Genomic DNA, 16037 nt, shown 5'->3' with positions numbered 1-16037 from the left:
TTATTGCCTGAAGGAAGCTGGGTAAATCTCAACTCTGTTCTTTCTATGTGTGTCTCAGAAGTGATGGTGTAAAGTATACATAAGACCTAGAGAATGCAAAGCTGCTTTTATGGGGAGAAAAGCAAATTCAATGTATATTAAATCTAAAGGAGTTCATGCTTACACTTCTAGTTGCACTTGATCTGTTTTGAACAAGTAGTTTATTCTTCTAACAAAATGGTGATTTGGCTGTTTGTGGGCATCTGAGTATCTCATGTAAACCTTGCATGCCCCCAGTACACAAATAACTCCTTCCATGCTGAGGTTTCCATAGTGAAGACATTTCATAGAGTAAACTTGATTTTTAGATCTCTCCAGCTCATTTGTGCTCTCCTGACTTGTGAAACTCTATAACTTTGCCCCCACTGCAAAGTCAGCATATGTTATCCCCTGGGCACTGCACTGCATTACAGCTGGTACAACTAAGCTGTCCTAAGTGTTCTATTTTTTGATTTGACAGAGCAATTTTAGTATGGAATATTTCAGTATGTGATGATTTATTTCAAGTGTAATGTTTGTTATATAGTTTGAATCCATGTGCAGTACAACTGTGTTCACCTGAATACCCTGTGTGTTTAACTTTCAGACTTTATATGAACAGTGCAGCAGTGGTAAAACTCTTGATGTATCAGCATTTGCAAAACCTGGGAGTCAAAAAACATGGACAACAAAATGATGTGCTTCTGTTCAGGACACAACAGATGTCTGGTCTGTTCAAAAAGTATTTTGTGCTGCTAGCTTTTAAAAGGACACTCAGCATAAAGTTTGCATTTTTATATGTTCATTGTATTCTTTTGATAATGAGTTCAGGTCATTAAAAAGAGCTTAATTGAATGCTTTTTACTGTGGGCTCTTTCACTCCTTGCATGCTGCTTGGGTTGAGCAACAACAATGGCTACTTGGTGATTATGGTCTGTGTCACTTACAAAGCACTACAGTGTCTGGAGTACACAAACTTGTATGAGAATCTTTTAAGAGGAGATCTTATGAGAAGCTAATATAAAAAGTTCCCCAAAAATGCCAACTGATGTACATGAAAAACATGGAATACCTTTGCTAACAAATACCTTGCTAACAAATACCTTGGAAAGGAGCATTCTGTATAAACCACCAGTTACAATATTGGTAGATGCATGTAAATGTCACCCAGTTTTTGAGCTGTTCCTGTGGTTAAGTGTTATGATGGAATCATCAGTACTGTGTTGAACTTGTATGAATAAAATGGCTCTTGTAATAGCATTTGTAATACAAGTTTAGTCTGCTTTTCAAATTTCAAAATAGAAATTCCTTCAGGTTTCACAATGCTAATAAATTACTAATTTGGGTTTTTAAAAGCATTGATACTAAGCATTCTCTAAAGTGCACTGAATGTAGGAGAAGTGGATTTTACATGATTGTTATTGGATTGGTTAGGTTTTAACTGAATTACATTTCTGGTGTGAGTGTATGTTCATGCCTACCCTCCTTTGTTTTGGATTAGCTGTGATTCTCCACATTACGCAGGGAGAGTGATCAGAGTGGGAATTATTCCTGACAAGCAGGGGCAGAGAGTGTGTGCTGCACTGCAGTGTTGGAGCACACAAAGAACAGGAGATCTCCTTCCTAAGAGTAAACCTGGAATGATAAACTTAAGGTGTTGGTCTCATTGTCATTATGTGAAACAGGGTGTGGAATCTCAGTCCTCTGTCGGGATGGGGGTAGTTGTCTCATATTTCTAGTGAAAAAGGCTTGTTTCCTGTAGAGATCTTGTTTTTGCTCATTTTTTTTAAAGACTTGGTGCTCCTGCAGAAATTCAGAGGTATTTCAGGCATAAGGAGTACCTTATGCCTGTGCTAATTGTACTCCTCCTTTTGTTTATAGTTAGTTATATAGATATTAAAATTTTCAAAGTTGAAGCCAGTGAAGAAAAAACTTTATTGTTCTGCACGTTTCATATTCTAAACAATTTGAGAGACTGCTAAGGTATGGGAACTGAAACGCTTTGGCTTTCTCTGGAAGGAGGGAAGAAGTATCAGCCTCTTCAGAGAAAAACCTGTGAAGAAAATCTTTACTCAGCAGAATTGTCTTTTCATAAAGTTAAAAGTTTCCCAAGTCCTTGTCTAGATTACAGCGCTTGAAAAAATTATTTGTAATTATTCTAATGTTACAATTGTTTAACTTATGCTGTTTTGCTTTCCTAGTTTGTGTTGAATGTTGAGAAGCAGTGCTAGATTACTGCACAGCAGTGCTACAATAGCTACAGCTATTTTTCTTTTGTACTGTATGATTTATCAAACCTTTCTCTTATTCCATGACTGTTGACGATCCCACAGGAAATATAACTGGCATGAGAGGGAGCTTATGAAAGAGCCCTGGGGCTGATAAGAGGCAGTGGGTTGTTATCAGTCATCCCTTTAAAAATAATTTTTTTCCATTGCAGAGGGGCAGTTGATTTATATTCCTTCCCCACCTCAATGACATGCTGCAGGATATCTGTCTACCTTGGTTGCTGCCACTTACGAGTCTTCAATCTATTCCAGGCTTTTTTCTTCCTTATAGACAACTATCTCCCTTCTCAGGTTCTTCTGGAGTCTTAAAAGCATACGTGAATTACAGAAATGTGTGATTAGCTTTAAAGGACAAAAAATGACAATCTTAAATGTCGGGTAACAGGTAACTGCTAGAAGCTTTTTCAAGGTTACAAAATGTCCATCCTGTGTTACTGTCACCATCAAGGCTGCATTTCAGGATATTGTATATAATGAAGAGATAAGATGGCTGGTAAAGCAGAGTATGTCTCTGTAAAAAGAGAAATCTACAGTATAATACTGTATCAGCTAATAATGAGATTCCACAGCTATGTGAAGGGTACAAAGGTAAATGAGAACACTAAGTCCCCTGTTGTAATTCTTCTTGGAAAAAATGGGTTTGGGAACTTACAGCCTGTAAATCTAAAACTGTACTCCAAAAGCTCTGCTCAGCAGCTAGCACTACAAAAGAAACCTAACTGCAGAAGGGTGACTTCCCTGTTCATTTGTGAATGGGTATAGCATGACTCAGTCTCCAGATTCCTCAGGAGGGTAAGTGGAGGGACAGGGACTCCCATCACTCCTCTGTGGTGATGGAAGCTGAGGGAATGGCAGGAAGCTGTGTCAGGGGAGGTTTAGGTTGAATATCAGAAAAATATCTTCACCCAGAGGGTGGTGGAGCACTGGAACAGGCTCACCAGGGAAGTGGTCGTAGCACCAAGCCTGACAGAGTTCAAGAAGTGTTTGGACAATGCTCTCAGGGACCTGGTGTGACTCTTGGGGTGTTCTGTGTAGGGCCAGGAGCTGGACTTGATGTTCCTTGTAGGTCCCTTATACCTCAGGACATTTTTTGATTCCATGATTCTATGACTTTGCCTGAACTCTGCTCTGTAAGGTTAGTTGGAATTCAAACACTAAATAAAGTTTAAGTTTTGAAGGCTCTGCTCATGCAGTCATTCTTCTTGTGACAATACCTAGAATTGAGTCCTTGACAAGATCAAGAAAAGGAGGCTGTTTGCTTGCATATACCTCTGCTCTAAGGACACTTGACCAAGGAGCAGGAAAAATTATTCACAAATCCATCACCACAAGGCTGGTGGAGTCAAACTCCTCCTTCTCATCTAGCCTTGTGGAAGACACTCTTAAGGTGCTACTGCTGTACATATAGCTGTGCAGGAGGGAAATGGTACAGTCCCTAACAGAGTACAGAGCAGAGGGTGTGAGTTAGTCTGAAGGTAAGTTGTCAAATTGTCACTATTTTGGTCCCTCCTGTGGATTTCTGTTCTTCCTTTAAGTACTTAATAATGGTTGCATGCTCAACAGTTTTAACTAATTCTGGGAGTGGTGGTAAGTATCATGTTAAAAATTCAACAGTTGAACAAACTTGAGTTCTAGCCCTGGTGTGAAGTCTAGCTTGCTCCCTGAACTCCTCAGCAAGGATCTCTGGCTAATCCTTGCAGGTGCCAGTTATGACAACTCCTTGCTTCTCTCTTCCAGTTGTTTACACTCTTATTGCCTTGCTGCTCACACAAAACAGAGTTCTCAGCGGCAACAAATAAAACAAATACCACTTTTTATTTTAACACTTTTATTGCTAAGGCATGTCCTGTTTCAGCTAAGGGTAAACTGCTAATATGAGAGTATTCCCTTCCTGCTTGATGTGTATATCTCTTCCCAACTTGGTTATCTGTCCCACCTGCCTGGAGTACAAGGCTTGTCAGTGTGCCCTTGTTTGCTTACTGCTTCACATAAAGTAATTAGCAGATAAATCTTGTGAGATAAAGGCTGTAAAGAATGGAGCAGGCACTGCAGTGTGATTTACTTGTAGCATGTAGAGGTGTACACCTGTGTGGACACAGAAGAAATCTTTATACAGCCTGTCCATACACTTTCATGGGAGTTGCTGAAATGAAACCTGAGATAAAAATCTGACTCCTCACCTCAATTCCTTCTCTTGGCAGGTAGACTATTCACAGCTAAACAATGATGCAATTTGAAGATTCTGGCTCTAATCAGATGAATTGCCAAAATCCAGGCAGATTTTGCAATGAAAGATATGACTAATTTGACGTGGAATAGTGGTACCACTGTTCTGTACCCTGAAAAAACATAAGGAATAGGTCAGGTTTAAAAAATATCTGTCTATTGATCTTAACCCTTGTATATTCTAAGGCTCTCTGGCTTGTCTCTGTACCCACTTAATGTGTATGTTATGTGGTAAGTGAAGGCATGCTTTGAATTCCTCTTTGTAACATGCTCTGTGTCTCTTGCTTTTCCCCTATTTTTTGTCACTGTTATTTGTATTTTTAATTGGCTTTTAAATAGCTGTGTTTAAGGAAATAAGAATTGGATTTGCACTTGCTTCCTTTGTAGTCTTGAATAGACAATGTCTTGGACATCTCAAATGATCCTGTTAGCCTAGCACTGTGAAGTCATGGATAAAATATTTCTGTGAGTCTTAGCTCTTTACATTCCATGTCTTGTTTGCTTTGAGTTTGTCAGAAAGCTGTTCAGTACCATGGGTCTGTACGGTGCTGCTTGTGTTCAGTGACTCACTGGGGCATAAAACTCTTCACTGCTATTGCAGAGTGGCATTGTACTTTGAAATACTCTTATCAGACATAAAATGTGTTTGGATGTTCATGCAGTTGAACACATAGTTCTGTGCAGCAGAAGGCAGTGAAGTCCCCTCCACAGTGGTGGGGAGATGCTGGGCTCTGCAGCAGCTGCTGTGTGCTGCAGGGACTCCTGAGCCATCCAGCAGGAAGCACTCAGCAACACTGCAGGAAGGTACCTCAGTAATGAGAAGTTCTGAGTCTTCAGGAGGTCTTGGGTACCTGAATGAAAGATGAGTGTCTGCCTAAATCTCTTTGTCTGATCTTTGGACTTAGCAGATGTCCAGCACTGCAAAGGTAAAGACGCTTCCTACTGTGGTGATGGATGCTGAGCTATGCAAATACGAACACAGCATTGAGTTTTGGGACAGCAGATGAAGCTTCAAAGAAACCCGGGCTTTTGGCTTGGGGTTTGCCATGGGTTAGAGAATGCTCCTGTTGCTCTAGGTTCTCATCTGGAAAGAAAAGCCAACTCAGGTGCATCAATGTTCAGAGCTGAGAAAGTTAGAAATTCTCATGTCAAGCTGTGCTCTGTAAGGTATTAGTCCAATGATCTACTTGAAATTGATGTGCCAGTAGCAGCCGTTTAGGGCAGTTGATAAAGCACTCCAGACCCAGGTGGCTTTGACTGCTGGAGTCTAAAGGAGTTTGTAAGAGCTGTGTGAGGTGTTGTCCTGTGTGATTTTTAAATTAGCCTTAGGAACACAGAAAGAGAAGGTAGTAAATATGATACCTGTCTTCATGCATGTTGAAGCTTGTAAATGAGACTACCAAATATGCCTTCCATAGGAAATAAAGCCTATGTTGGCAGAACACAAAGGAATTCACATGGGAAAAAAATATTCTAACATACATACAACACAAGGGGCTATTGGAGTGGTATTTGGGGATGGTTCTTCTGCATTATACATAGTTTTCTGAAAATGTCTGTCCAAACCTTGTACCAAAGGAACCAATTAGAATATTAATTATTGGGAAAGGATGAGAATGCAAGAAAATATTGGTGTTCTGCTATGTAAATATATTTGATTTAAATGCTCTCTGCAGACCTTGAAAAGGTTTAATAAAGCTAGAGAATATGGAGAGACCCAATGCAGGCCTTCAGGGAGATGGGAATGACTTCCATACAAGACTAAAAGCGGTATGACTTCCTCAGGAAACTCTCACTAGGAGGAATCTGCATTGCGCAGGGCTTGGAGCTGATGAAATGATCAGTCAGACTGCTAGAAAGGGATGAAAGGAAGATCTTGAGGTTTAGTATGCAACATGTAAGTACATCTGAAGTATTGTAGAAGCCAAAGATACTAGTGTGTTCAAAAAGAGATGGGATATATTCAAGGAGGTCAGGATGCTCCTTGTCACTGTATGTAAGGGGTGAGATGTAATCTCTGGCTTGGGAATTCCCCCTATATATATATCTCTGATTCTAAGTGCCTGGGCTGTTTTGCCAGAAATGAAATTGCTTATCTTGCTCAAAGGGTTCATGATAAACTTTAGCAGACCACACTGCCTTGTGCTCTGACCCCTGTGACAATAGATTCCTTAATTGGTTGTGTTTCTTTGGGTCCTGGGTACTTGATTTCCATCTCCATGCCTGTCAATGTGGCACCTTTTGCAAGCAGTGTTCAAATGTATTTGCTCCATCAGTGTCAATGGAAAGCAATCGTGTTTTAGCAGGCATTGTGTACCAGCAGCAGCTTGGCCAGAGCTGCCTTATCTTGCTTCCCACCTGCCACCTGAGCCACTGCCTCAAGAAGTCAGGCAGGTTTTGTAGCTGTGCTGTAACTTCCCTGCTGAGATCATAGCTGTACCTCAGAAGGGCACCTGGAAGCTGGGATCGTGGCAGGCTGTTGCCTGGGTGTCAGCTTTGGAGCAAGGCTACAAGAAAGCAAGTAGATAGAATAGACAACTAGAGTGGTGGTAGAAGCAAGGTTCAGATCTGCTTGTCAGAGGTTTGGTCCCACAGACCCAGTTTTAGGTTCTGTATCCATGCTGTGGCTTTCTTGACTCTGCTTGTAGCCATGTCCTGACCTAGTTGGCACTAGGTCCCACTTCACACGCTGCCTGCTGATAACACCAGCAGGAATTCCTGCCAGCAGCTTAGGTCGGTGCAGGTCGTGATGTTTCAATAACACTTTGGCATACTGGTGGGTTTTTGTACATGGGTGGGTCCTGCAAAACTTGTTTAGCTAGCCCTTCTTTTCCAGAGTTCCCTGTGTGCTCAGTCTTCCCACAGCACCTTGCCTCACACTTTGCTGTATGCATGTCCTTACACCCTGTTTCAAGGCAATAGCTGGAACCTTTCCAGTGTGGCTTCATGGGGAAATGCTAGTTCAAGGGGTTCACAGTGGTCCTTTCAGATTCTTCTGGGTTTCACTGTAGACAGGGGCCTGGTATCATTCGGGTAGACTCCTGCCCATAATTCTGAATATAAGACCACCATGTCCTGGAGTTTAGGTTCTCCCAGGATCTGGAATAAGTGCTGAATAATAAGGATCCTGGGGTATCTGCTGATCCCTTTGTGGTCTGTCACTATATTGGAGTATTAAATCTTGTCCATTTAAACTCTGGCCAAGGATCTTTTTGAGTTCAGGGAGATTCTGCTTTATGGAAGACAACTGAAAAATAGGCTTTGCTACATGGTGGACATCCTGTTTTATATCTGAAAACCTATATGTTTTCAAAAGAAATATTAAGCCAGAAAGACTGGCAGTGTAATGAGTCAATCCATAAACATTGCTAATGCATGAGTTGTGCATCCAAAACTACATCCAAGCACATTTTCCATAAAAGCTTATTCATTGTGTCTGATTCCAGTAAACAGGAGTCACTACAAGTGAAGGCTTACTCATTCTATGTACTCAAATATTGTATCTTTCTCTCAATTTTGCAATTATAATTATAACTTGAAGTCTTTATTGACATATGGTAACACAGGAGTTAATTGATTTTCATCTTTAGCATCTCTTAGAACATCATAGCCTAATAATGAAGAATTTCCCTAAGACAGGCCAAGCATAAAGGAAAGATGAAGATATAAATCCAGGACTAGATGAGGCATCTACTTTATCTAAAGGAAAACCCTATTGTTGTGGCTGATGTGAATGCATCCAGATAAAAAAAAAACCCAAAACGCACAACAAAGCAGAAAAGTCCAGCCAGAGACAGGGAGGTGCTACATCCCCACTGTTCTGCCTTGTGAGCCGTTCTGAGCCTCTCTGGGCTGATGTCTGCTCTCCTCTCTGCCAGACTTCCTTCTTGGCTGAGTGAGTCAGAACTTTCTATAGAGTGTTTTCCTGATCCACCTCCTGAACTGTCTGTGCCTTTCTGTGCATCCTGGTTGGCCACATTCAAACACTATGCATTGAAAATGAAAACATCTCACAAGTCTCACCAGGTGCCTTTTTAGAAGGAAATATTTAACAATCCCTAGGCAGCATTTTTTTTTCTTGGCTTAGGCAGTTATGCATCATAGCTAGTAAAAAATTACTAATGCAGAACTCTTCTTCTGCCCCCTTTTTCACTTCTAACAGCTTACAGCACACAGTGAAAGGCTTTGGCACTAGCCTATGTATGATTGAGGTTACTGTGACTTTTTTCTTTACCACCTAGACCTGAATGGCTGATCCTGAATTAAGGATGATAAAGGTAGAGGTAAGAATAAATTTTATTAGAATATTGGTGGTGTCATTAATTATCTGTGATCCTTAAACTTTGAAGGTGCTCCAAGAGCCTTTTTTCAGCCTACTGGAACTGCTTTGCACTGGCTCCTGATTTCTTTCTGACCAGCAGGATAACATCCAAAGTCACATGATGAACGTGAATGTTAGTACTGTATGTTGTCATCTGTCTTAATGGTTCACTTTTCCCTTATTTCAGTCATTAAAAAGTCATGCCAGAAGATGCATGGGAAGATGTATGCAATGCATCTTGATCTTCTGACTGTCATAAGGAAAGAAACTATTCAGTAGTGTCTCATTTATCATTAATAGCCAAGCTGCATTTTGTGTCAATTTCTACATTATTGTTACATATTTTTAATCAAGACATACTTTTGAGGTCAGGCTAGTTAGTCTTGCATGGATCAGCACATTTATTGCCTTTTGTAGTCTTGCTCATCTTCAACCACGTTACATTCACTTCAAAGTGAGTCTACCTAAGCTGTAGTTTCATATACCCATCCTTTCAAAGTTACTGAAAAGCTTGTTCGGGTTGTTGGGGTTAGAATTAAGGTCCCTGCTGCCTCAGAGCCTGTCTCTGGCCAGTATGGGATGCTAAGGAAAGAATGGCCTGGGGCGGGTGTGCAGTGATGCACCTCAGGATGGTGATCAGCACCTTCCCTTCCCTGCAAGTACAGCTGCTCTTCCAGTTCCAGGACAATGGAGTTGTGCAACAGCATGCTCAGGTTCAATTGCTCCCATGCCTTTGCTCCAAGGAGACAGCATGGTCCTCACTGAAAACTGAGGCAGAGAATAGATTTCTTTTGGGGTTAGATGTAAATTTAGTTATGCGTCTATTGTCCTCATTTTCCCTGTTTCTTTTTGTGTAGGAGAACATCCTGTTCATTTTGATTGCCTTTTAGATGAAAAAAAAGTTTTGAAAAGTTCTAACACTTCCCTCCCCCCCTCCCCGTTTTTTTAAAATAAAGTTCTGACGTGTTGTATGTGGAATTCCTGCTTTTTGAGTTTTTTAGAAATCAGAAGCTGTATTCCTTGATCTGCATTTGTTTGCCCTGCTACTTTGACTCTGTGATCACTTGTTGTTCCTAAAAGACTATCTTGCAGTCCTTCTATCCTCTTTGCTTAACAAAATGAAACTGCCTGGCTTTTGGACTTACAGATTTAGGAGCTATTTGGTAAGGAGAAATGTCTCTCTCTCTAGTTTGTGCCTTAAATTTTCTATTTTTGAGGTTGCCAGCCTCCCAAAGTGTATGGCATATGGTGATATGAATCTCTTTTTTTAGCCTCTATTTCTCTGGAGAGCAGCTCTTTCCTGTAGGCAGTGCTGCTGGCCCGGGTGGCAGAGGTGATGTCACCTGCTGGCCAGAATGGTCAGAAAGGAATCAGAAGCCTGAGGAGCTTGGTCTGAGGCAAGCCATAAATGAGTGCTCTCCTCATGCTTCTGGTTTGGTGTGGCCACAAGCCTGCCCTGGGAAGTGCATTTCAGGTTGGGCCAAGACTGGTGCTTGGTGAGCACTAAGGGCCAGAAGAGATCTCCTCAGCAGGATATTCTGCTGCATCTTCTACAGCCTGAACTCAACTATTTGCCTTGATCAAAGCATCACCTTTTAATTGCTTCATGTTTCATTTCTGCAAGAAACTTAAAGTTGAATTTCTGTTGCAAGTAACTGCTGCTTGCTGGTTGCCCTTGTATTAATGAGTGCAAGCCTTTAATGTGAGCTGTGACTGTATCCAAACCAGGTGTGTACCAGTGGCAACCAGAGTGCAGGTTTGTTCCTTCAGCTGTCCCATAGTCAGAACAAAGTGCCAGGAGTGAGCAGGGTTTCTTTTGGTGCTGTCCTGGGGTTTGTTATCAGGGATGATGCTACAGAGCAATATGTCATTGTCCAGTCAATGCCAAATTGATAGTGGCACTGGTGTAAGAGCTGTTGTGGCAATGGCAGCAGTCCCTCCTGTTCTCTGCAAGGGCCTGTATTATTGGCATAGAACTGGCAGGTGTTGACAGTGTCCTCAGACCACCTTCAAGCAGTATAAAATGTCATTTAGCTTTCTTTAATCTCACTATAAAAAATAATTTTATTACTCACAGTCTAGGTGCCTTAAAACATGTTTCTACCTGTACTGGCAGCTTCCTCATCCGTCACTAAGTGATTATGAACAATCTTTTGTATTCATAGCTCTGCCTTCTTTTGGTAAGGTTTTGTGTTTAGTTATAGCTCTTGTAATAGTTGGCTGAGCTGTACAAAACTGACATGCCACTGGCTGTGCACTACAGTTTAACTCAATCCTCAGGGAAAAAATTCTGCACTTGTCAAATATCTCCAGGTTAGCATTTGATTTGTGTGTTACCTACGCTGACTGAAAGCACACAGAGCTTTTTGACTGTCTGAAAGGCATGTTTTTTGTCCAGAGTCAAATACTGATCTTCCAGTAGTGAGTCTAAAATTTTCTGTGACTATAGGCTGTGGTCAAAGCTGCTGTTTCTGCTCAAACATGCTGCTTGCTGGGGTCTGTTTGTGCCTGGCCCACGTGCTAGAAGCTCTGTGTCCTGCTGGTGTTTTAGGAGTGCATTGCCCATGCAGTCCTTCAGTGACTTACAGGTATTGCAATCAGGTTCTTTAATTAACTCCTTTGAGAGTTAAATCTTTACCAGGTTTTTAACAGTGGCGTGAATACTTTTGCATAGGAATACTCTTAAAGCAGCTGATTCAGAGAACAAAGTTAGGTAAGAGGTTTCTGAACTTAGTTCACTGCTTTAGGAAGTTTTGCACTTATTTCTGCTCAGCTGGACAGCTGCTTCTGTTTGAGATTCCTCTATGCACCTAGGAATGTTTTTCTAATTAATATGGCTTGAGGTAGCTTTAGTCTTGTATTGCCAGTTCTTTCCACAGCTTCTCACAAGATTAAGTCACCCTTGACTAATCTGATGGCCTTCTGTGGTGAAATGACTGGATCTGGGAATGGGGGATGAGCAAGAGATGATATTTCCTTTGACTTTAGCAAGACTTTTGGCACCGCCCCTCATAAAACTCTTGTGAGCATGGCAGGATATTAGGGATTGGGAGGAAGGGTGGATGGGCAGCTAGAAGATGGGTGAAACACTGGCTGGATGGCTGGGATCAGAGGGCAGTGGTTCATGGGTTGCACTTTCAGACCCCTGCAGTTCTCTACTTGTTGCTGGGGTGTGTCCTGTTCTACATCATCGATGGCCCGGAGGAGGCAATGCAATGCACCCTCATCAAACTTGCAGATGATTAATGCTTGAGGTCAGGCATGCTTTTCCCAGGTAGGCTGGAGGAATGGATAAACAGGAACCCCATAAAATTCAGCAGGGGCAAATGCCAAGCCCTGCCCTGGGCACTAGGATAAGCTGGGACTGCTGGAAAATAGCTCTGTGGAAAGGGCCATGGTTGGCAGTGAGCTGGGCATGTGTGTGCCCCAGATCAGCACCTGCAGTGCTCTTCCAACAGAACCTCTGCCTCTGGAGTGTTTAGCTCAGGAAAATTAGCCAAACACTGCTGCTAAGTTCTGTGTCATTCCCCCATGATTCAAGTTCTCTCTAGCAGTAGCATGATTTTCCCTGCCTCTGAGCAGTAAGCACAGCCATGCTCACTGTGTAGTCTTAAAAGAAAGTTAGGGATTTTTAAAAATTATGTGACCTGGGTGTCAGGATGTTTTTATTACCCTTCCAGCCTCTCAGGGTCTTCCCTGTGTTCTTTAAGGCTGGCTGTGAGAGCCTGTGCTGCCCCTACATCTCTGTGATGTGACAAAGAACACAGCATATGGGAAGGACAACCAGGAGGAGGAGGAAGCCCTGCATGGGTAACTTGTCACCAGTGAAGCAGCAGGTGGGAAATGGGGTATTTCACATCTGCTGGCACTGAGAAGTGGTTGGATGGCACATTGGTAGGGACTGATGTCAGGCAATTTGGTATCTACTGCCAATTTCCAGAGGAAGGCCAGCAATACTGCATCTGGTGAGGGGAGTCAAGCTCAAGGGCATTTGGTCTGTGGTTGGACCCAAAATCATCTCTTTTTTTCAGCTTATTCCTTGGAAATATCATGAGGATAGTGTTGCAACTAATCCTCCTTTTGAAGTTTGGGTTTTTTTCCTCATAAATCAAATAATGTCTTGAAAAATAAATTTTTCTTTAGTAAGAAACTTTTGGTCTGGCAGTCCTAATGTTGAAGCACATTTATTCCTCTGGCACTGCAAAGAGCTCTTGTGGTGGGCAGGGCTTTGTTTGCAGGCTGGGCTGTGAGGCAGGGACTGCAGTGTAGCGCATTTCTCGGTGTTCTGCATCCACTTGAGGGCACCACAGCACTGCCGGTAGCAGGGATTTTGTTACGTGCCTGCGGGACTGTACCCTGCAATATAAAGGAATCCTTCTGGAAAAAAAAAAAAAAAAAAAAAAAAACCCTGCATAGTTTATTTAAAACCACTCCCACATTGTAAGAACGTGTATTTCTGCTCTGTTTGACCTCCCCCGGATTGTGGGTGCTCTGCCCCAGCAGACCCTCTTGTGGTGCACAGTTATACCAGCCCTATCCCTGCCAAGAGGGTAATGTGCTTGTGGGTGAACTGACTCAAACGGAGGAAAAACAAAGGGTAATTTAGTTCTTAGCTCTGGTGGGGTACCAGCTTTTCTGGGAGAGCCAGGGCAGTGACAACTCATTTATTTGAGAAGGGCCTGTGAGCCAAAGGCAGAAACAGTGCTCAGCAAGGGGAGTGGGCTGGGCAGGCAGCCCTCGGCACCCTCCCACCAACAGGCAAAGCTACTGCTGTCCCTGAGATGCTGAACCTCTTCTCCCTTCCTTTTTCCATTCCATGTTTGCATCCCATGCTTTCTCTTCTTCAAGCACGGCTTCACCCTCAGGCTCTGACCTTTGCATCCGCAACCAGCCCAATGCAGGCATGTTTGTTACTGCTCTCTGCAGCATCCCCTGCAGGCACGGCACAGTCCGGGCTTGGGTGCAGTCACATTCCCTTAGCCAAGGAGTTCTTTTGGCGATAAGGTCACCTTTGTGTGGCTGAGGAGGTCCCCCCAGTGCGGCAGCTCCTAGAGAGGCAGAGGCTGAGCAAGCCCCAGAACAAGAATGGCCGTGGTTCACCCTGCAGCCCCTCAGAGGTGCAGCCCCTTGGCTTGGCTGCTTGAAGGAGAGCAATGCTGGCACTGGCTGAGGGATGGTTACTTACTGGTTTTAGAGGGAGGTTTCTGAATTTTCATAGAATTATTAAAGTTGGAAAAGACATATAAAATGATCAGACTTCCAGCTGGTAACCCAGCAATGCCAGGTCCACCACTCAGCCATGCCCCTAAATGCCACCTCTGCAGGCCTGTTAAACACTTCCAGGGATGGAGATTCCATCACTTGCCTAGGCAACTGATTCTAATGTCTGACCACACTTTCAGTGAAGCAATTTCCTCCTAATTAAATGCATTTCCTTTCATCCTGTCACTTGTTACATGGGGCAACAGCCTGAGCCTCACCTGGCTACAACCTCCTTTCAGTAACCTGTAGAGCTGTAGGCTGATAAAAGGTGTTCTCCAAGCCTCCTTGTCTCCAGGCTAAATGCCCCCAGCTCCCTCAGCTGCTCATTATCAGACTTGTCCTTCAGACCCTTCACCAGTTTGTTGCTGTTCTCTGGACACGTGCCAGCCCCCCAGTCTCTCTTGTGGTGAGGGGCCCAGAGCTGGACACAGCACTCGAGGTGTGTCCTCTCCAGGGCTGAGTACAGAGGAAAAGTCACTGCCCTGGTCCTGCTGGCCACACCATTTCTGATACATTCCAGAATGCCATCGGCCTCCTTGGCCAGCTGGGCACAGCTGGCTCATGTTCAGCTGTTGTCAGCCAGCACCACCAGGTCCTTTTCCTCTGGGCAGCTTTCCAAGCACCCTTCCTCCAGCCTGCAGGGGGTTGTTGTCACCATATGCAGGACCTGGCACTTGGCCTTGCTGAATCTTACAGATGGCTTTGACCCATTGATCCAGCCTATCCAGATCCCTCTGTAGAGCCCTTTTGGCAGAGAGGTTTGACTGAGGATGTGACTAAACCACAAAATGGTCTATTCCTGCTAGGGCCTATTGCTAACAGGTCAGGAGTCCTTCACAGCACTGTAAAGAGCTGCCTGGTGAAACCTCCTGAGGGATACTTTGAATTTAAGCTTATTACCTGAGAGGAATAAAAAGGAGGAGGTGTGTGCTGCTCTGGCAAGTGTTGCAGGCCTTGGAGTTGTGCCCCAAAAGTGTTTCTGTTTGCATTTCAGAGGCTGGGCCACGGCAGGCTTGTCAGCACACGAATGGGCTCCTAAATACATAAAGCTTCAGTAGGAGAGATCTGTCCTACAGTGCCAGAAAGAATAAGAATTGCTTTAATCTGGGGCTCAGCCCAGGATTCCAAAGGGCCCTGGCTGGCACGGTGCCAGACAGACAGACAGGAAAAATGGGTTTGAGTCTCAAATCTACCACCAGGTTGTGTGAAAAACTGTGTTCTCTGAGCTTCAGCTTCAGTAGCTGCACACTGCACTTCATTATGTTCACATTCAATGGCCTAAAATGTAGGGGTGACATTGCTGTCTAGATTTGTTATTTATGGCCTCATTGAGAACCTTATCTTTCTCAGTGAGTCATCTCTTTCAGAACTCCTCTGCAACAGATGAAATTTCACCCGATAAAAAGACTTTGGGCAGGCTGGTGTTGGTCTAAAGGGTGGGAAAAGTGAATGCCTCTTGTCCCTGGGTCAGCTGCTTCTTTGCCAACTATTATCTCTCTTTTAGCTTTGTTGAATGAGGTTGGTGATCAGGCTGTGAGATTTGGGACCGCCAGTCAATCTGCTGAGCTTGTGCTAGCTGGGAGTGAGGTGCAGCCTGCACTCCCCACAGAGGCTGCAAATCAAACAATGCTGATTTTAATGAACTGTTTGAAGAAAAAACATTGGTATCCCTGGGTTTCTACAGGAGAACCCAGAAGTCTCCTGTTGCAGAGCTGTTGCACTGGGTGAGCTGTGTGAGGGTCTCCCACTGTCCCAGCCAGCCCATGCACTGGGACTGTCTCTTGCTTCTTGAATCAAAGTGTGGTCTGAAAGCCCAGGGATCAACTCCACAAGTTGTTTTATCTCTTCCCTCTGTCAGACCAGCTAACCAACCAATTTTCTGGAAAGAAAACAGCTGTGTGCTGTGAACATTGACTCCAGCA

General features: G+C 43.4%; 1 protein-coding gene across 3 annotated transcripts in view; it reads left to right on the top strand.

Moving 5' to 3' along the window:
* Nucleotides 1–3490, top strand: part of TTK (TTK protein kinase) — a 32973-nt gene extending 29483 nt beyond the window's left edge. For 2 of the 3 annotated variants that reach the window (XM_074538328.1, XM_074538329.1), the window contains exon 23: nucleotides 626–3490. In XM_074538328.1, coding sequence (XP_074394429.1) covers nucleotides 626–715 — 90 coding nt within the window. In that variant the 3' untranslated portion in view covers nucleotides 716–3490. The remainder of the gene's footprint in view (nucleotides 1–625) is intronic. The other variant, XM_074538330.1, reaches the window with a different exon arrangement.
* The last annotated feature ends 12547 nt before the right edge of the window (nucleotides 3491–16037 follow it).

This window comes from Zonotrichia albicollis, chromosome 3, assembly GCF_047830755.1.
Source record: "Zonotrichia albicollis isolate bZonAlb1 chromosome 3, bZonAlb1.hap1, whole genome shotgun sequence".
Classification (NCBI taxonomy): domain Eukaryota; kingdom Metazoa; phylum Chordata; class Aves; order Passeriformes; family Passerellidae; genus Zonotrichia; species Zonotrichia albicollis.
The sequence above is the reverse complement of the archived record's forward strand: the minus strand, read 5'-3'. Positions and strand labels throughout refer to the sequence as shown.